Source organism: Athene cunicularia (genome assembly GCF_003259725.1).
Source record: "Athene cunicularia isolate RWA chromosome 9 unlocalized genomic scaffold, athCun1 chr9_part1, whole genome shotgun sequence".
NCBI classification, from domain to species: domain Eukaryota; kingdom Metazoa; phylum Chordata; class Aves; order Strigiformes; family Strigidae; genus Athene; species Athene cunicularia.
The window spans coordinates 6,051,745-6,071,414 of record NW_020799110.1 but is presented as its reverse complement, the minus strand read 5'-3'; the positions used below and the strand labels follow the sequence as shown (position 1 = coordinate 6,071,414).

The 19,670-nt window shown below is 46.9% G+C and overlaps 1 protein-coding gene across 2 annotated transcripts in view; it reads left to right on the top strand.

Moving 5' to 3' along the window:
- PLD1 (phospholipase D1) overlaps positions 1–19,670 on the top strand; it is a 77,806-nt gene that overhangs the window by 49,472 nt on the left and 8,664 nt on the right. Inside the window, exons 14-24 of one of the 2 annotated variants that reach the window (XM_026854840.1) lie at positions 174–374; positions 1,043–1,259; positions 2,191–2,304; positions 4,408–4,536; positions 4,880–4,998; positions 5,154–5,267; positions 12,807–12,917; positions 13,640–13,728; positions 16,771–16,884; positions 18,205–18,254; positions 19,283–19,417. In XM_026854840.1, coding sequence (XP_026710641.1) covers positions 174–374; positions 1,043–1,259; positions 2,191–2,304; positions 4,408–4,536; positions 4,880–4,998; positions 5,154–5,267; positions 12,807–12,917; positions 13,640–13,728; positions 16,771–16,884; positions 18,205–18,254; positions 19,283–19,417 — 1,393 coding nt within the window. The remainder of the gene's footprint in view (positions 1–173; positions 375–1,042; positions 1,260–2,190; positions 2,305–4,407; positions 4,537–4,879; positions 4,999–5,153; positions 5,268–12,806; positions 12,918–13,639; positions 13,729–16,770; positions 16,885–18,204; positions 18,255–19,282; positions 19,418–19,670) is intronic. The other variant, XM_026854841.1, reaches the window with a different exon arrangement.

Below are 19,670 nucleotides of genomic sequence, written 5' to 3'. Positions count from 1 at the left end.
TAGTGTAGCTTCAGTAATTACAGCAATCTGTGTGAAGGCATCTTCTAAAAACTCCAGTGTTTCCCCATCATCCCAAGCAGACAAAAAAAAAAAAAAAAATCTGGGCAGCTTTCTGGCTGGAGGGTTGTAAATTGGGCAGCGACACTGACCTCGAGTCCTGGTTTTCTCCCCAGGTGATGAGACACCCAGACCACGTGTCCTCCTCCGTGTACCTCTGGGCCCACCACGAGAAGCTTGTCATTGTTGACCAGTGTGTGGCATTTGTGGGTGGCATTGACCTGGCGTATGGCAGGTGGGACGATGACGAGCACCGCCTGACCGACGTGGGCAGTGTGAAACGAATGGCAGCAACAAAGTCTGTGACCAACCTGGTGGTAAGTGAGCTTGCTCCAGCTGGTGGCCGCGTTCAACACCTGCGCATCAGGTTTGCAGTGGGGATGGACCAGCTGTGTCTGGTCCTAAGCACAGGGTTGGGTGTAGGAGGTTTAAAGAGGAATAGTAATGGGAAGGAGGAAGTATCTGAGCATCAGATGGCTCCTTAGGGCTAGATCTTGACCAGCCCTTGCTAGGGCTTGGAGATAGCTGGGTTTTCCCTGGAGCAGCAGTCACAACTGGGAGGCTACATTCTTAATAAAATTTAACTAGAAGTGCACAGTAGGCACTCTGAGTGCTCTGAAATTGTGGATACTCGGGCCCTCAGCAGGTGCCTTGCTTGCTGAGCTGTCTGCTAACCTGGGTCTGTATGCATACGGAGCTCTCAAAAATTTAAAGAGTTCTAAATTTATGAGAATTCCAAGAGGACTAATAATCCAGAGTACATCTATGGAATCAAATACTGCTGGTATTACTGGGGATTCCTGTCGAGTGCCTCCTCAGTACAGAGTCTCCCTCAAAAGTATTTGAGGTTCCCACCGAAGTGTGTCTTTGTCATGGAGCAGTGTTTGGCTCACGGTTGTTTCTGAGCATTGATGTGCATGATAATCTGAAATCAAAGACAAACCTGGCCATACATCACCTGCAACAATGTCCTCTGTCTTTTAAGTCTGCAGCAGAGTCATCTGAATGTATCCCCCTTCAGTCTCAAGCTCTGTCCCCAGAAAGCCACTTGTTCCAGAAAAATGCTGATGATGCCCCAGACACATCAAAAATGAAAGGAGTAGGAAAACCGAAAAAGTTTTCAAGGTTCAGTATTTACAAGCATCTCCATAAACATGGCATTCACCACGCTGACAGCGTCAGCAGCATAGACAGTGAATCAAGTAAGTAATGTTTTTCAACTAAACATATAGGAAGCATGTGTGGAGGTGGGTGGGTGGATGTACGTTGCCAATTCACATAATTTCTAGGGTAATGTGTTCTTTGTAAGGAAGGAAAGTTGATGAATTTCTTAACTATCAGAATTATAATTATGCATAGTTAATATGTAAATCTGTGTCACTGCAAGATATACAAGAAAAGTTTTAAGTGGATTTTGCATTTAGTTAATTAGCAATTGTCATGAGCTATCAGATGACAGCGTACATGATACTTATTGTTTATACTGATGAAAACTTTTGTTCTGTAAGGGAGAATCGAATCTTTTGTTTTTCAACTTGTATGTATTGTAACAAGCAAAATGGTTTCTGAATGTGATTGTCCCCTCTCACAGACTAGTGTCACTTAGGTTTAAATCAGTTCACTTAAATGGAAATATTCCCAATTTGCCCGCTTCCTAGAGAGGACAAACTATTCAACGGTTGAATATTTGAATGCAGCTTTTAATTCCCTGCGTTACAAGCAGCTTCAAAGCTAAAATTACAAGGATTGTCTTGACGTTTGTTCTAGCATGGAGTCCTTCCTGAAGTCTGTTCTTGAGGTCCTCAGCTCCTGGAGCTGTATATTGGTCATGGTGGGAGCTTATCTGAGTTTCCATCACTCCCTGCAGAGGAAGCCTTGCTGGAGCATTGTTTGCCTTGGTGGTGGTCAGCTCAGGACATAGCTCTGGCTTTGCTACTTCAATCGATCTGTTCAGTTTAAAACCAGCTGGGTCTTAAATTTGGTCCTTTGCCTGCTGGTCACTTGTCATTTTGGCAGATTGGCGTCTCCTTTGAGATCCTGTCCTGTAAGGTGTCTTCAGGCAGGATCAGGCACCACTGTGGCAGAAGTGGATTTGCATTTTTGCCATAAACAGAGCATCTTGACTTTCTGCAGGTTACTGTAACCCCACTAGAAGTCAACCGAATATAATCCAGAGTTTAAAACCCCATCTGAAAATGTTTCATCACCACACTGAATCCAAGCAGGGGCTCGCTGAGCCTCGGGAGGGTAAGTGGAGGAAGGCAGAGATGCAGACCCCTTCAGGCTTTAGCTGCTGATGTTTTTGCATTGTAGTGATGGTGAGAGTTAGGTTGGGTGCCAGGGTCAGCCTTCGCTGTTTGTCGTTCTCCCAGCATCCTTAGCACCACTCTGAGGACATCCTGGCAGAAGAGCCAAAACCTGCAGCATAAATAAATAAAAATGGGGAAAAAAACCCACAAAGTAACCAAGCAACCAAACAATAAAACCCACCCCACCACCACAACAAAATAAAAATAAAAAACCCAAAGAAATTTGCAGTAATGACAGCAGGGAACAGTTGAGAAAAGAGCTCTGATTCTGGTAAATTATTATTTCAGTAGTTGTCTTCCTGTAAAGGAAGGGACATGTTAGTGGAATTGGGAACTTTTGCATTGGATGTTTTAAAATAAGCCTGATGTGGGAAGACAAATGAAAACAGAGGAAACAGCAAAGTGGCTGCTGCTAGACCTATGTTTGGATGAAGACCTGGAAGGACCCCTCTATTGCCCTTTATTAAAATCAATGAAAGCAATCAGGACGGGGTGGGTGGTTGAGATCACTGAACTGTTCTGACCTCGGGACCGATGTTGAAAGGCCATTTTAAAATATGATACCTCATCAAGATGCTTTTGAGTTCTGGTATGGGGTGAGGAGCAGTCCTTCAACATCTTCCTCTTGATAATGTCTTCCTCTAAGGCATTAATTGCCAATTATAAAGTACTGGTTATAAAGTAGTAACAGGTAACAAAGAAAAGATGCATTTGCTCCATGGCAATGAAGTGTGGTCTCCCCTGTGCTCACCTCATGCTCATTCACGAGTCGGTGTACAGTCATCGGAGCTGGGTATGTGAGGTGTCTTTGGGCCAGTTGGCGTGTCCCACCCATTCCCATTCGAGCATGCCGAGTCAGCGATTCCCCAGCTCCACCTGGACTCTCACTAGCAGCTCAAGCTTCCCAAGGCAGCCGTGGTGCACACCAGCTGCATGGCATCTTTGGCATGGCTTGGCTCAGCTCGGCTCGGTTAAGCAGTGCTGGCATGGCTTGCTTCGTGTAAACTGGTCTTGTTGCGTTGCTGCCGACGTGTATTTTGTTGACTGTTGAAAAGGTTTTTTTTGTCCTAAGGAGTTTTTATGGTTGCTTGGTGATGTGGTTGGGTGAGGAGAAGGCTTCTGCTGTTGGCATGTTACTGTGTCATTATTGCACTGGTATTTGGTACAGTAGATGAAGGCTGCTCTCAAGGTCAGGAAATAATGCTAGTCACATGTTTATGGTCTAGGCCAACATTTTTTGTTTTCTTAGAAGAGAGGAAGACGAGTTCACTCTGCACCCAAAATATGTGCTCCATAAAAGGGACCCTGTTAGCAGGAAATGTCCCTGTCTGCAATATTTTGTAACTATCCCTGTCCACAATATTTATATCACCATCAATTTGGAATTTGGGATCCGTTAGTTCAATGTGTAAAATTGTATCAAAAGATGACACTGTTATTTGGAAAAAAAAGAAAAAACGAAACAAACAAACCCCACAATACTTAATGAGGGAATATGAGCTTTTTAATCACCTCATTCTAGTTAATAAAGACTAGCTTTTGTTAGAGGAGATACACCCTGAGATAGAGGCAAAATAATAAACCCTTTAGCAGAGAAGTTGGAATTAGTTCATTAGTAGTGTAGAATATATTAACTAGACAGTATATGTGGTGTTCCTGTACAGAGATCCACTAAGGTCAGTCGCAGCTGGGAGTGGACTGCCACATGTAATATTTAGGTGTCACAGGACTGTGGAAAGACAAATGATTATAGGGTAATTTTTTATTTTTTTTTTTTAGTCCAAGGCTTTTTGTTTCCATAATGGAGTCCTGTATATTCCCTGTCCTAATTGTATAACAAATATTAAAATAAGGATGAAAAAATATGAGTATGTATCCTCTGAAAGCCACAGGAAAACGAGGGAGAAAACAGCTTCAGCCAGCCAGGCCAGTCAAGTCCCACCAATGCTTTTCCATGGCATTGAGTCTCTCACCAGTGGTATGCGATGGACAGCCATGACTTTGGAGCATGAGTTTTTGTTATTTTCTTTGCCTGTGACAGATAAAGGATCCATCCGTAGCTTGAAGACAGGTGTTGGTGAACTCCTTGGGGAAACCAGGTTCTGGCACGGAAAAGACTATTGCAACTTTGTCTTTAAAGACTGGGTTCAACTTGACAAACCTTTTGCTGGTAAGTGCCTTTGCACCCTGGAAGTCATTACATACCCCAAACCCCCTTCTGCACCTTTTCAGTCTCAAACTGTATTTTTTGTGCTTCTGAGACAGAGGTAACAAGGCTGTTTTGGTTTGGCTGCTGGGAAGAAGCAGCAGAACTCCCTTTGAAAGGTTCTAGGGTCAATGATACCGTTATGGTCCATAGACTTGGACTGTGGGCAGTTGCACGACAAGTCTAAATTCATCTGCACAACCCTTGGTGCCGTGTCCCAAAAGCTTCAGTTTGAGGAGGGGGATCCTGCTTTTCCACATTCATGTGCTTTGTCTGAGGAGGCCAAACATGCTCTCCTGTCCTATAGACTTCATTGACAGATACACCACCCCGAGGATGCCCTGGCATGACATCTCCTCCGTGGTGCACGGCAGAGCAGCTCGTGATGTCGCCCGACACTTCATCCAGCGCTGGAACTTCACCAAGGTGGGGTGTGGGCATCGCTGCTGGGGGCACAGAAATAAATACAGCCCCTGCCTCATCCACATGCCCTCCGCAGGCATGCGTTGTTTTTTTTTTAAATGTTATTCTGCTATGTTGCAATCTCTTAAAGAATTTTTTTTTCTTTTTCCCCTGGGCAGATTATGAAGCCCAAATACCGATCCCTGTCCTACCCATTCCTGTTGCCAAAATCTCAGCAAACTGCTAATGAGTTGAAGTATCAGGTGCCCGAGGCTGTTCGTGCCACAGTCCAGGTGAGTGTTGATGGTCTCCTGCTCACCTACTCCTAAGAAAACTTGTTTTGCATCATTCCAGCAGGAAGTGTCGATGTCTGACAGGCCCTCTGCAGAACTTGAAATTACAAAACAAAAAACTTATTTAATCTTAACTCACAACACAGGTGGTCAGATCCTCAATTACTATAAAATAATGCAACTCTTTAGCAGAGATGCATTAATTTATACCACCAAGCTGTGTGCAGCACTCAAGTTGTGGGAACACTATGACTTCGTATGACTGTGTGATTTTCTGTTTTGTTTTCTGCTGCTTTTCTAATGCCTAACGTTGTTTTTTATGTCTTGGGAAGGCCTGATGGGTTGAGGTTGCCCACTGAATATTTATCTCAGAGCAGTCTACCAGGCCCCCAATGCCTTGCTCAGACAGGTAGTGGTCAGGCAGAGGCTAGCATTAAGTGGAGTCTTTGGGCAGTTGCTTTCTGCGCTGAACTTCATCTGTATTTTATTCTGTAGCCATTCAGCCCTCTGGGTCCTCTGCAGTTCTGCACATCAGCCCTCATTTGTGACAATCATCCTCGCAGTCATAATTGCCAAGATACCTGTATTTTAAAACCCTGTTAGCTATACTGAGTGCATCTATTGAATACTACTGTTACCCAGCACAGACATGGACTTGTTGAAGAATACAAAGTCAGAACAGTTATGCTGAGGCAGCAAAACAATTGTGTGTCTCTGTGGATGAAAGATCTATGAAATAAGAGCAATTAGACCAAAACCAGGAAAAATGCATGCCTTTGCTCTGCATAAGGAGTGGTCCACCCAGATGACAGCAACGCTTGGGGAAGCTTCGTGTAACAAGATGTATTTTTCTGGGTTTGTGGGTTGCCTGGGCACTGTCTGCTCCTCCCTGTGTGGTGTGAGGGATGGCCAGCACAGGGACCGTGTTGCATGGATCTCAGGCATTTCACATCAGTCTCCGAAACAATACTTGCAGTTTGTTGAGAAATTGTCTCACTTCAGGCACTATCGCGCTTCCCTGTGGCTGTGTCTGTGATGCCAGCTTTTTGGGAAATTTTGTTCCGATGGAACTGAGGGAGCTGGTATCCCCTGAGCATGCTCTAACCCCAAAATCAACTTCAACTTCTAAATCATGAGGTTTGCTGTAGCAAAAAGTTAGGTTGTATGGATTACAGAACTGGAAGCAGTTCCCAAAGAAGAAATTAAACTGAGCATGTCTAAGTCTAACTTTCCTTCAGTCCCGTGGGAAGAGGATGAGGCTGGTGACTGTTAAATGCCACGTACACCACCAGTGCTGAGTGATGGTGAGCTGTTTAAAACAAGCCTCATCACAACATTGTTGGGGCATTGCAAATAACTGATACATTCCAGGAAATGAGGGGCTGTTCTCAGTGATGCCATAAACAGCAAAAAGAGAACAGGTTTGTCTTGTAAATTATTCATTTGAAACTACTTTGCTCATTTCTAATTTATGTCAAATTGCAGCTTTTAGAGACCTGTCAGGGTATAGCCAGATAAATAAACCAATATGATATTAGGCTTAAAATATGTTGCCCTGCAATGTACCAGCCTTCCTGGTATGAGGGAAGACTTTGGGGGGAAGAGTGTTGCAGCACCAAGCACAGTGTAAGCAGTGAGGATGACTCCTCTCCCCTGGGTGCAGGTCCCTTGGCTCCTTGTGGCTGGGTTGTTATCTCTGGATGATCTCCTTGAGCTCTGAGGCATGGTTCTGCACGTGCATACTGTAATTCTGGCTGTCTTCTCCAGAATCCCCGAATGGTTTGGGTTGGAAGGGACCTTAAAGCCCATCCAGTCCCAACCCCCTGCCCCGGGCAGGGCCACCTTCCACTAGCCCAGGTTGCCCAAAGCCCCGTCCAACCTGGCCTTGAACCCTTCCAGGGAGGGGGCAGCCACAGCTTCTCTGGGCAGCCTGTGCCAGGGCCTCACCCCCCTCACAGGGAGGAATTTCTTCCTTATATGTAATGTAAATCTCCCCTCTGTCAGTTTAAAGCCTTTATCCCTCATCTTATCCCTACACCCCCTGATCAAGAGTCCCTCCCCCCTTTCCCGCAGCCCCTTCCAGCCCTGGGGGGCCGCTCTAAGGTCTCCCTGGAGCTTCTCTTCTCCAGCTGAACCCCCCGACTCTCTCAGCCTGTCCTCACAGGGGGTGCTCCAGCCCCCTGATCATCTTCGTGGCTTCCTCTGGACTCACTCCAGCAGGTCCGTGTCCTTCTGCTGTTGGTGCCCCCAGAGCTGGACACAGCGCTGCAGGGGGCTCTAATGACAGCAGAGCAGAGGGGGGGGGAGAATCCCCTCCCTCCCCTGCTGCCCACACTTCTCTCAATGCAGCCCTGGACATGGTTGGCTTTCTGGGCTGTGAGCACACATTGCTGGCTCACAGTTTTCCATCCGCTAACCCCCCCAAGTCCTTCTCCACAGGCTGCTCTCAATCCACTTGTCACCCAGCCTGGATTTGTGGATGGCATTGCCTCAAGCCATGTGCAGGACCCTGCCCTTGGCCTTGTGGAACTCCATGAGGTTCATGCACGGGCCCCCTCTCCAGCCCATCCAGGTCTCTCAGGATGGATCCCTTCCCTCCAGCGTGTCAGCCACGCCACACAGCTCGGTGTCATTGGCAAATGTGCTGAGGGTGCCTCGATCCCACTGCCCATGTCACCAGCAGAGATGTTGAACAGCGCTGGCCCCAGCACACACCCCCGAGGAACGCCCCTCGTCACTGCTCTCCACTGGGACATGGAGCCACTGACCGCAACTCTGAGTGTGACCATCCAGCCAATTCCTTATCCGCTGAGGGGTCCATCTGTCAAATCTGTGTATCTCCAATTTAGAGAGAAGGATGTCATGTGGGACAGTGTCAAATGCTTTCCACAAGACCAGTTAGATGAGGTCAGTTGCTCTTCCCTTACCCACCAGTGCTGTAACCCCGTTGTAGGCCACCAGATTTGTCAGATGCGATTTGCCCTTAGTGCAGCCATGTTGTCTGTCACCAATCACCTCCTTATTTTCCATGTGCCCTAGCACAGTTTCCAGGATGATCAGCTCCATGATCTTGCTGGGCACAGAGGCAAGATGCTGATGCTGGCCTGGTTTTCATCAGTCCCTGGGTGACACAAGTGCCCTGAGCATCCCTCTGGTTTCTGCTGTAGGTCAGCGAGTGGCTCAGGCTGATGGCTCCTGATGATGGTCTCAGATTTGGCTGCTGCAGAAGGTGGGGAGAGGGGAGGACACCTGCAACCTGGCTCTGAACCCCCCTTCCTCCCAGCTGCCTTTTTCTGGAGCTCCTGGGGTGTGCATTGGGTTGTCCCTGCATTGCTTCTCCTTTCCTGCAGTCATGGGAATATCAAGCTTTTACCTGTCAAATATGTTAGTTTTGGACCAGAGGGTTGCAGGTGCTCATGTCTCCTTTCAGTGGTACAATCTAGTGAAGAAATATACAGATACACTAAAACTTCCACTCATTTTTTTTTTTTTTATCCAGAAAAACTAGAGCAATATTGTTGTTATTCTTGATACTGAATCCTTTGGCTGGCCAACAGCCAGACCTTGTTATCCCCATTTTGGTGCTGTGTAGGGACTTTATAGGCAGAAGTTACTGCCCCGAGGTAGAACCCAGGATCCAGTGACTGTCCTTGGCTGTGGGGTGATTGAAGAAGGTCTGGCTGCCAGTTTTCTTCTTTCTGAACTTGTTTGCAAATCTGTCTTCAATTGTGGGCAGATCAGAGGAAGGGAAAACACAAAGGATCTGTGAGGATTGCAACGTTGCTGCAAGCCCGAGCCACTGACCTGTTAGCAGCAGATTTTGACCTCATTTTACCATCTGGTTTTGCTCTCCTTTGTCAGAGGAGAGGAGCAGGAAAGTGGTTTTGGGAGGGTGGGGATAGCAGAACCAGCACTGACAGGGGCTTTCCTCTGGGCAGGGAGGATGAATACAGCATACATGGGAAATGATGTGGAGGTACGGGCAGGGAAGGAGGAAGGGAGCCTGTCAGCTCCACGGGTTGGTTAGACATAGTCTCTCATCCTCTTTCGTTTGAACTTTTGGGCTTTGCTCGCAATAGAAATGTGATTGCGCGTTGATTTTTTTTTTTTTTTTTTTTTTTTTTTTTTTTTGCAAGAGTCAAATAGCTGTCTGCCAAAGGCAGTGTCAGTTTTTTTTCCAGCTCTCTATTTCCATTCCAGAGTTTGCAGTTATCAGCCAAAGCCAGCACTGCAGAAGATTTGACGTGGTGAGGCAATACCCAGTTTCTGATGTAAATGCAATGAAAATTTAATGCTCTGGCAATGGCTAATGCCTTTACCTCTTTGAAGTCTGCATGAGAGCTTGCATTGTTCAGGGTTTATGCACTAGCCCATAACAAACATCAAATTTATTACTGTTGTATCGGTTAAAGAAGTTAAAGGGATGACAAGTCTGGCACAGCACTGAGTGCTGCTATTGAGAGTCTTGAGGGAGAGGAGAGGAAGGAGCATGGAGACACCAGCTCTGGTTGGTATGAGCTGTGCTGGGCAGCATGTGGCCTTTTTTCCCTTGGAAAATAGGTTGGGTTTGAACCAGCTTACTTTAAATACCTTGATAGGAAAGGAGAGGTGTCCAGAAGTGTGAGATGAAACACCAGTGAAGAGGGAAGGCCTGTGTAGGAAACTTCAAGGTGTGTATTTGTCTTTGAGTTCCACAGCTCCGTTTCCTCCGGGCGTGTGCCCCATCCATGCGATGCTGCCGTTGGTGGCTGCAGAGCCACCAATGTTGGTGGCCTTGTCCTGCCACCTCCTTGCCTGTCACCATAACTGCGGAGCTGCACCACGATCGGTGCTGGCCCCCAAAGTGATCCAGGTTAAAAACAACTTCATTTTGGGGAGGTCCAATCAAGAACACCTTACACCTGTTCTGCTGCCCCAGCCAGCATCTTCTGACACCCCTTCTTCCTTCCAGACCTGGATTTGAGGTTGTACCTGATGTAAGCTCTGCGGGTGATACTGAACCAGCTTTTTAGGATGAGCCGTGACATGTTGTTGTGGGGTGAGGGCAGGGGGATGACAGGACTGTAACAGCGGGCAGCCTGGTGTGCGGAGGGAGCTGCGGGGCTGATGTGCACAGTGGTGAAGAGGAGGGCAGGGAAGGGCAGGTGGACGATGTGCTGGAAAGGGATGGTCCTGAGCGATGGCTCTGTTGCATCAGGCAGCATCCTGGTTTGGAATAAACTCGTCTCCTGGCAGTAAAGTTGTTTTTCAAAGTGAGAGGCTTTGGTGCTGTCAAGCTCCTGATTTAGAAAAGGATATTTATTCCTCAGCTATTGCTGCTGTAAATGAGAGTGTGGAAGTTACTTTGTTTAGTACAGGGCTCAGCAGCTTATCTTGGAAAGAGAAGCAGCTCTTTAGAGCATGGACAAAGTTAACTAGCAAAAAAAAAAAAAAAAAGATTCAATATCAGTACTTTGTACACTAGGAAGCTACAGTCTGTGGCTTTCTGAAGTGCAATTCCAGATTGTATTTGCTGGAGGTCCCCAGCCCACAGGGACATGCTTTGTGGGCCCAGGTTTCCACTGAAGGAGGACAAAAGGCAGAGAAGGGGCAGCGTGGCCACCGGCTCTGCCAGTGAAGGTAGAAGGTTTTGAGCTCCTGCCCAGGCTGCAGCCTGAGATGTGTGTTTGGAAGAATTAGTGTGATTTCTACCCAGAAAACCTTTTTTTTTTTCTGTCCTTGTTAATGCAAATGGTGGAATTTTGTTCAAGAGCTCTATCAGCCGCGGTGCTCTGTGGGGTTTCAGCAGTGCCCAGCCTGGGCTGTGTGGGAGCACCCGCGTTGGCTTTGCGAACCAAATGGGTGGCTACAACCCCATGGGCATGAACAGCATCGCCCCGCGGAGGTTTGTGCAAGCAAAGGGTGGCTGTTTGGGACCAGTGAAGTCTGTGATGGCCCCTGTGATCAGGCTGGCTCCCTCCATCAAGCATCTGTGACCCCAGTATTCACTCTGGCAGGCTGCAGAGCGCTCGCTCCTGTTGGCCAAGCAAGCAGACAGGTAGGAGAGTTGCCAGATCTCTTTTTTGGTGACCTGTGGGTGAGGGCTGCTTCTGTCCAGGGGAAGGAATTAGCTCAGGAGTTGTGTGCTACTTAAGAGCAACTCCCTTCAGTGCCATCTCCAGAGGTACTCTGGAGATGAGAGACTGGTTTGGTTCAGGCATGCAGCATCTGGACTGAAGGGCCAAATCCTTCTCTATTGGTATACTACTGGTAGTTAGCCCTCAAAAGTCCTCACCTATGCCGTGACCAGCAGCCTGCTTTGATGGTGGATGGTGGTGCCAGTGTGACAGCAAAGCTCAGGGTCAGGAGGGACAGGGAGAGTGACATGGAGCGAAGCAGAAGCTGAACAAGGAGGATTCGAATAAATCCATGGGAGGGATTTCCAGGGAAAATTGTTGAGCCCCGAAAGAGATCAGGGTTTTTTCACATAGTGACACACAGAGTTCACAGATCCTCAGAATTTGGATCTTGTCCTGTGTGTGACTGGCCCTGAGTGCTGGTATAAATGGCTGTATTGAGATATTTTAAGGCTATTGTTTTAATGTTTTTTTGTCTTGACAGTGCTTAAAGACAGAGGCTAATCATGAGTAATTATTTCCCTTGAGCACATACCCTGCCAACACTTAATTAAAAACTGCATTTCCATCTAGGAAAATGTCACTTAGGGCATAGTGTGGTTGCTTCTTGACTCAAAGCAGAGTGGGAGATGTGGCAGCATCTCTGGCTGTCCGGGTTGGGAAGCTCTCTGCTGTGGAGCTTGCTCAGCCTGGCCGAGAGCATGAACAAAGGTTGTTTCTTGTAGTGGTTTGGCTTTCTTGCACAAGAGCTGCAGGACACAGGGGAAGAACATGCCCCGGGGATGGCAGTATCTACTTTAAATGTGGATTTCCAGTAAAAATGATTAAATAATTGTGGGCAGCTGAACTGCTATGAATTTTAAAAGTTGTATCATCACGAATCAGATGGCTTATGCAAGAATTTGACAGAAGTAAATTGACCTCAGGTGCTCAGGACAAAGGCATGGCCTGCACTATCAGACTGACTGTATAATCATGTGCCACCTGTTTGTGGGAAAAACACATTGCCTTGGCTGGAGACCAGCTTTAAATATTGTTAGAGAGGAGATCGCTGATTGGATGTGCACCCCTAAAGCTTGGAAACTTAGGTTGTTTTAAAAGCAGTTTATCATAAGACCTTAAGCAGGAACAGAACTTCTGTGATGCTTCTGTCGCATCTAAAATCAGGTGGGAGAAGCCAGTAATGGGACAAGGCGCTTACATTTTTTAATCAAAACATTATTAAACACTACTACTATTTTTGAGCATCCTTTCTCCTTGTTGCAAACGTAGTATAAATGGTGAGTGTTGCACAGATTACCTTACGTAGTGAAATCCTGATAGGCAAACGGTGCCAGGGAAGAGTGTTGCCTCTTAATTCAGTTACAATGCTGTGCCGTCGTGGGTGGGAGAGAGCTCAAGGTGTTCATCTCTTGCTTTCCAGGTGATCCGTTCTGCTGCTGACTGGTCCGCGGGCATTAAATACCACGAGGAGTCCATCCACAATGCCTACGTCAGCGTGATAGAAAACAGCAAGCACTACATCTATATAGAAGTGAGTGGCAGTGAGGGAAAGCAGGAGTGTCCTGGTGCTCCGGGCATGGCTCGCAGCCATCAGGGCAGTTCTTCCTCTTGAGGTTTGGTCTTAATTTTTTATGAATTTAGTTACATACCATAGAATATGTCAAGTTGGAAGGGACCCAAAAGGAGGATCATCATATGGAAATTAATACAGAATCTGCTCTGAAGTTTTGGGGCTGTTTCCAAGGGCTGACAGGCTTCTGACCACAAAAGTAGACCTCTCGTTTATGAGCATCTTTGCAAAATTGCCAGCAGTTTCCAGGACCTGTGCAATAGTTTTCCTGTCCCCTCCGTGGCTTTGCAGCATCCCCTGTGCATGCCTAAACCCTCCATCTTACAGGCCTGGTCTTGCATCTCTACAGTCTGGAGCTGCAGGAATCTCCTGTGTCAGAGAAACTCTCAGCCCTGGCTGAATGGAGATGCTTGTTCTCCTTTTTTTTTTTTTTTTTTTTAGCCACTTGTTAGGACGTTCTTTATGTGAACATTCTAAGGAGTGTGATTAATAATTAACTCCCTAAGCAAGCACAGACACACACATCATTTAATAATAATAATAATAATTAAAAAAGCATCATCTCAAATGGCACACAAACCCAGCTGTCTTTAGTTGCTCTTGGTCTGAAATAAAGCATGCAAATGTGTTTTTTGTTCCTTGCTGACAATGTCTGACAGTAGCTTTGCTTGCTTTTCCTGCAGAACCAGTTTTTTATTAGCTGTGCTGATGACAAAGTTGTCTGGAACAAGATCGGCGATGCAATTGCTCAGAGGATTCTTAAAGCTCACAGGTAACCTGTTCTTAACAAGGCAATGAAAGTCTTCCAGGTGCATTGATGTGGTGTGAAATAATATCTTAAATGACACAGCTGTACGATAGCTTTTCTGATGCAGAACCGATGTGGTCAAACATCTGCTTGTGTTTGCAGCAATGAGACTCTTTAGTGGTTTCTTTACAGCCAGAAAGTGATTTTCTGGACTTACCGTGATGCAAATGCGTTTTTAACTGTGGAACTTATTTAAAAGCAAGTTTTTACACTCCGGCTCAGTGACACCTTCGCTCCATAGCCAACCAGTCTTGAACTGTGTGGTAAGGCAAGTTAATGCGTGAGAAGGTTGAACTAGGATTTGTGGTTTATTTAAATTATCTATAGAGAGGATTGGCTTCAAATAGGTCAAGCAAACATGTTTCAAGGATTTGACTGCAGGGTTCAGCTATTGTTTGAACAACTTTTTCTGGTAAGCGCTGGAGGGTATTTACAACCTCCAGCCATTGCAAGGGGACCATCGTTTGTTCCTGAATGGATCAAACCTAACCATGTTTTAGACGTTCCTACTTCAGCACACCTAACCTCGTGTTAACATTAATACCACAGATCGTGGCTTGTCTTTGCTTTGATTCTGGACAGCCTTGCCTTAGGTTGCTCCTCTGGAGTCTTTATTTAAGATATGTATATGTCATATTCTATCTAAAACTGTATCCTGGTCTTGCTGGGCTGATATACAGAAAACTTGCTAAACTTCTTCCTTTCATCCCTCATGTGCTTTTTTGCCATGCCTGGAGAAGTTTTTTGAAATTATTATTTTTTCCATATTGTAGTTGTCAAGAGCTATGTAGCGGCTGCTTTCCTCCAGGTGCTCTTGCTGGAGTCACAGAAATTTTTCTCTTTAACACCTGAGCTTGGAAATTCCCCCTTGGGTGAGGGCAACCGACCTGAGACAGACACTGGGGTACGAGCAGTGTCTGCAAGGCTGCAGGAGCTGACGTGAGACAGGGTTTGTTCAGAGGCACTGTGGAAAGAGGAGCACTATTCAAACTGGGAGAGCATGGGTGTTATCTGCTACACCATTAACAACAGGGCAGAGTAACAGGGTGGAGTTGCTGGTCATCTGTGAGCTGCAATGCATAGCCCAAATAATTGTAGTGAGCTAAGGATGAAAAGATGGGGTGGATTTTCTCATCCGGGGTGAATGAAAAGTGGTGCCAATGCTGTTGGAACCGGTGTTGCTGGTGTTTGCATTACAACATCAGGGCTCACAGGTGTCCCCTTGGGAAGCCGCTCCGGGTTGCCTTTCCTGCCTTTGGGAACTGATTGCCACAGGCCCTTTGCATCACTTGCCTGCTTTTAGCAATGCTACTGAGGTAGCAACAAATTCTCCAGCTAATCCGCTAAGATTTTTCTGTTATATAAAGTTTATGTAACAGGTGTCATTACGTCCTGATATCAAAAAGTCTAGCGCAAAGGGCGAGTCGCACAAATTCTTCAGTGACCCATTTTCAGATGTGATGCTCGCTTTTGTGTTACTCCGGTTTTATGCCAGTATTGTGCCAGCTTAATGTCAGTGATTCCTAACTGAGAATTAGATGTAAAGTCTCCACACTCCAGAGTGCTTGGCATTGCTAAGATTAAAAGTAAATTCAGACCTAAATGGTTGGTATCATAATGCTTATGTTCCAAACTGCCCCAGGAAAAGAGTGTAGGTGACACAGATGTTTAATTGTAAATTAAGGTCTTTAGTTAAGCTTGTACTCTTCTCACTCTTCTAGACTAAATATTTTCTACTGTTGGAATTAATAATGTTCTGTTCTTGGTTTCCTCTCTTTTTTCATGGGTGGCTCTCTAACGAGTTTAATAAGCACTGGGCTTAGACAAACAAGCTGCTTTTGTTAGTAGATCCTTTTCATGATACAAACAGGCTTGTTTCAAAGTCTCTTGTGGTGTATGGGTAAGACCTCATCAACTGTTTCTGAAGTCTGCTGACAAACTAAAGCTGGTTTGCAGTGCATAGCACAGGTATAAGGAAGCACTGGTTGATAACAGAAATGCAGATCCTCACTGTCTCCCTTCCGGCTTGGACGAGACCCCAGTGTTTCATGATTCCTCTGCCCTTAAATTCACAGGCACGACTTGCCCGAGGAAGGAATACTTTTACAAAAACTGCAGACTGACTCATTTTCAGACTGCTCCTGAAATGGTTTTGTCCTGATTAAACTGCGTTTGCCATCTAGTGGCAGCACCCTTGAATGGAGCATCCTCGTCTTCCTCCGGGGTGCAGGGCAGGGGATTGCCAACACCCAGGGGTGCCTGGAAGGCACTGGCAGAGCAGATGCATCTGACTTGTGTCAGCAAAGAAAACCCAAAGGTGGGCTTTAAGAAAAGCCCCAGGCAATGTCGCAATAGTAGCTTTTGTCCTGAATCAGATCACGGTTAGGGTGCAGTTTAGTTTGGGGGAACTCTGGAACTGAGTTTTTGTGGGTTGTGATGTATCAGTGAAATACTTGCCTTCCTTGAATGATCAATGTTTGACTTGTGCCGTGAGCTTTTTCCACCTTTTTTCGTGTTTTTGACTCCTAAAAACAAGTATGTAGTGGGAACATCAGGTTAGAGTTTGGGTTTCTGCCTGTGATAGCTCTGTAGTCTTTGCTGTGCTCTGCCAGGCAGTCATACACACCAGTCTGCACCAGTATCAGTGTGACTGGGCTATTGGGTGCTCAAACAAACTTCTATAGTGGCAGACGCAATCTGTAAAACAATCAGCTTGCCCCTGAACTTCAGTGAAAATGTGTTTCTTTTCCTTTAGCTTCTTTTGTCGTCGGCTGAGAGTAAATTATTCCTTCTCCTGGAGGTCTGAGTGCTCACTGAAGTACTGATGACAGGTGGTGAAGACCTGGAACTGGGAATGCACTCCACACTTTTCTCCCTTCAAATTTGTGTAGTAGCCTTGGATGGAAACCAAGTTGGTCAGGACAGGGGAAGTGAAACTGTGGGGACTTCACCTTGTGTGAAGCTGTAACATTTGCAGGCTAATATTCCCCCAAACTATCATTTCAGGGAAAACAAGCGCTTCCGAGTATACGTGGTGATCCCACTGCTGCCTGGATTTGAAGGAGACATTTCGACCGGCGGGGGGAACGCGCTGCAGGCCATAATGCACTTCAACTACAGGTACCGCAGGCAGGGCTCTCGGAGACCTCCCCGCTCACCTCCACCTGGTGCCGGTGCCGCCCAAGGCTCCGGCTGCCATCATCTCCTTTGGAAAAGGAGAAGAAAACTGTTTGGGGAGCTTTCAATTAGTACTTGAGGCTCTGCATGTGCAGCAGGTGAGGCGATGCTTGCCAAGCGGGGAGTGCGGCAGGTGAGCCCCTGCGGTGAGCTCCCTGCCACGGTGGGTCCCCCCATCCCTTAGACAGACCCCCCGATTCCTGGCTCGTGAGCCACTCCCTGCATGCGGTATAACGCTGCCAGGTGCATTCTCTTTCCTTCTAGCTCGTCAAATCAGGACTTACCCTCCCGCTGGACAGTCACGGTCCCATTTAGGCACTTACTGTGGTTTTTTACTGCGGTTCCTCCTGGCAGCATCCCCATCACTGCTGCGCCCGGGAGGCAGCGTGCAGCCCTGCGGGTTTGTTAGCTGGGATTTGCCTCCAAATCTGCCTTTTTGGCCAGTACTTCACCTGGCTCGGCCCCGTGAAGGCAATGACATCCTTCCCAGTGTGATTCCCCTGCTCTGGGATGGATGTTTTTGGGGGTGCTGAGAGCCCTGAGCTTTGAACGGGATGTGGAGGGAGGCAAAAAGGCCCAAGGCAAGATGGTTTTAGTGGAAAGCTGCTGTCTTACAGTATGGCCAAGGTGCAGTCAGTCTGCAGGGACTACTGCTACCTCCAGAGTGAGATCTCCCTTGTCTGCTGGTAGGGGTGTCCTACTGCACTTCCAGAAGGACAAGCAGGGCAGGAGACACGAGCAGAAGGCAAGTAGCATGTGTCCCTAACCAGGCCCTTCTGCCTGAGCTTTCTTCTGCAGGGGCAGCCATAGGTCTTGAGTAATTGCCCGTGGGTTGGGGTTTTTTTGAATGAGACACTGGCTGTGGCTTTTCCAGTCCAGCCATAATCACACAAACTCCTGACCTGGTGTTCTGCACGTGTTGACTTTTTTTTCTTGACGTGATTTCACATCGAGACCTGTGGCACAGACGGTAGCAGCCCTGTTTTTAACATGGCTATCATCATTGTGGTGGTCTCTAGAAGGCAAAAACGCTCCCTCCGCTCCTAGGTGGATGGTACGAGCTCCTTTAGGAAATGAGCAGTCCTTGCTATATCGACAGTCGTTTGGGAAAAATATGTGCTCTGGAAGCGCCGTGTTTTCTTCTGCTTGCATGGGGTATTTAAAAGGCATCTGTGTTTGCAATTTACCTCGCCCGGTTTTGCTTCAGCATATGCCGTTGCCTCGAGTGGCGGTGGTGCTGACGGCTGCCTACCTTCTTTCCAGGACCATGTGCCGTGGAGAAAACTCAATCCTGGGCCAGCTGAAGACAGAGGGTAAGAGCTTTATTCCACTTCCCCTGTGTTGCTTGCTCTCGGGGTGCTGCTGTTCGATGGATACATCTATAATACATAAACCAGATTCTCCAGCTTGTCATTAACGTGGGCTTGCTGTGGCTGAGGGGTTCAGGCATGGGCTGGGGCATCTCCCGGTAGCGTGTGCTGTGGGTGGGTGAGCGACCTCCTCCTCTGCTGTCATCCCGTGGCAAGGTCTGTCGGGTCACGCGAGCCGTGGCCGGTTGTCAGACTTCACGCTTGGACGCAGCCCTGATCCAGAGGAGGGGAGGACCCCAGGGAGGAGCACGGCGTGGTTGCAGCTGCTCGGGATTGTGTTATTTGGAAAATGTCCCGAGCAGGGTCACGCTTCTGGGAGCGATGAGCCCTCAGCCTCCCCTGTGAATCCCACCCTGGGTTTGTTTCTGGCAGCGGTCGAATGCAGAGAGGAAAAACCTGCCTAAGCAGGACACTGTTTCTGAGCTGCTTCCTTGCCGTGAGGATGCCTGCTTGAATTTGCTCCGTTGGGAATCGGAGCACTATGAAAACCCACGTTTCACAAATACTGGGGGCGTACATAATGCCTCATTCATTCTAGGTCTTTGTTTAAATCTGAACTGCAGACAGGCACATTAGGACATATTTTCCATACTGTGTATGGACAAAACACCTGCTTCCAGCCTCCTCTCTGCAGGATCTGCAGAAGAGCGGTCGCATAGTCCAGTTATTTTAAGATGTTCAGCTCAATTATGAGCACTTGCATGCTGCACAAGGGAGACTGGGATCATTTCTCACCAAAGTGGAGGTATCCATGCAAGGCAGTGGATCAGAGCAGCACAAAGAGTCCACAGGCAGCTTTTAAAGTCTATTTTTAAAGAAACTTATTTCCATTATCTGTTTGTTTATTACTTGTTTAAAAAGTCCAAAGTGAACTGTTATTCATATGGGTCTTTATATAAAGAGGGTCTTTGCTCTTTCTTCTTCTTTCCACCTCCCTCATCCCATCAGTTTTGATCTCTTATAATTTTCAGTTGGAGATAAGTGGATAAACTACATATCATTCTGTGGACTTCGAACATATGCAGAGTTGGAAGGAAAACTAGTCACAGAGCTCATCTACGTTCACAGCAAGCTGCTGATTGCTGATGACAACACAGTTATAATTGGTGAGCAGGGGGCTTGCGGGAGGGGTTTGGACCACTCGATTCTATCTGGATTAATCCCTTTGCTTCTCTGCCCTGTACTCAGTGCAGGCTGTGGTGCTGTGTGCTTTTCTATGTTGTGATTTCTGTCTTGTGAAATATTTTGCTGTTAAACAAAAACCCCAAAAAACAAAACAAAAAAACAACACCACAAAAAACCAAACTCATAAATTCATCAAGAGGGTAGGTAGGAGGGAGGAAAGGATTTGAAGGGCTG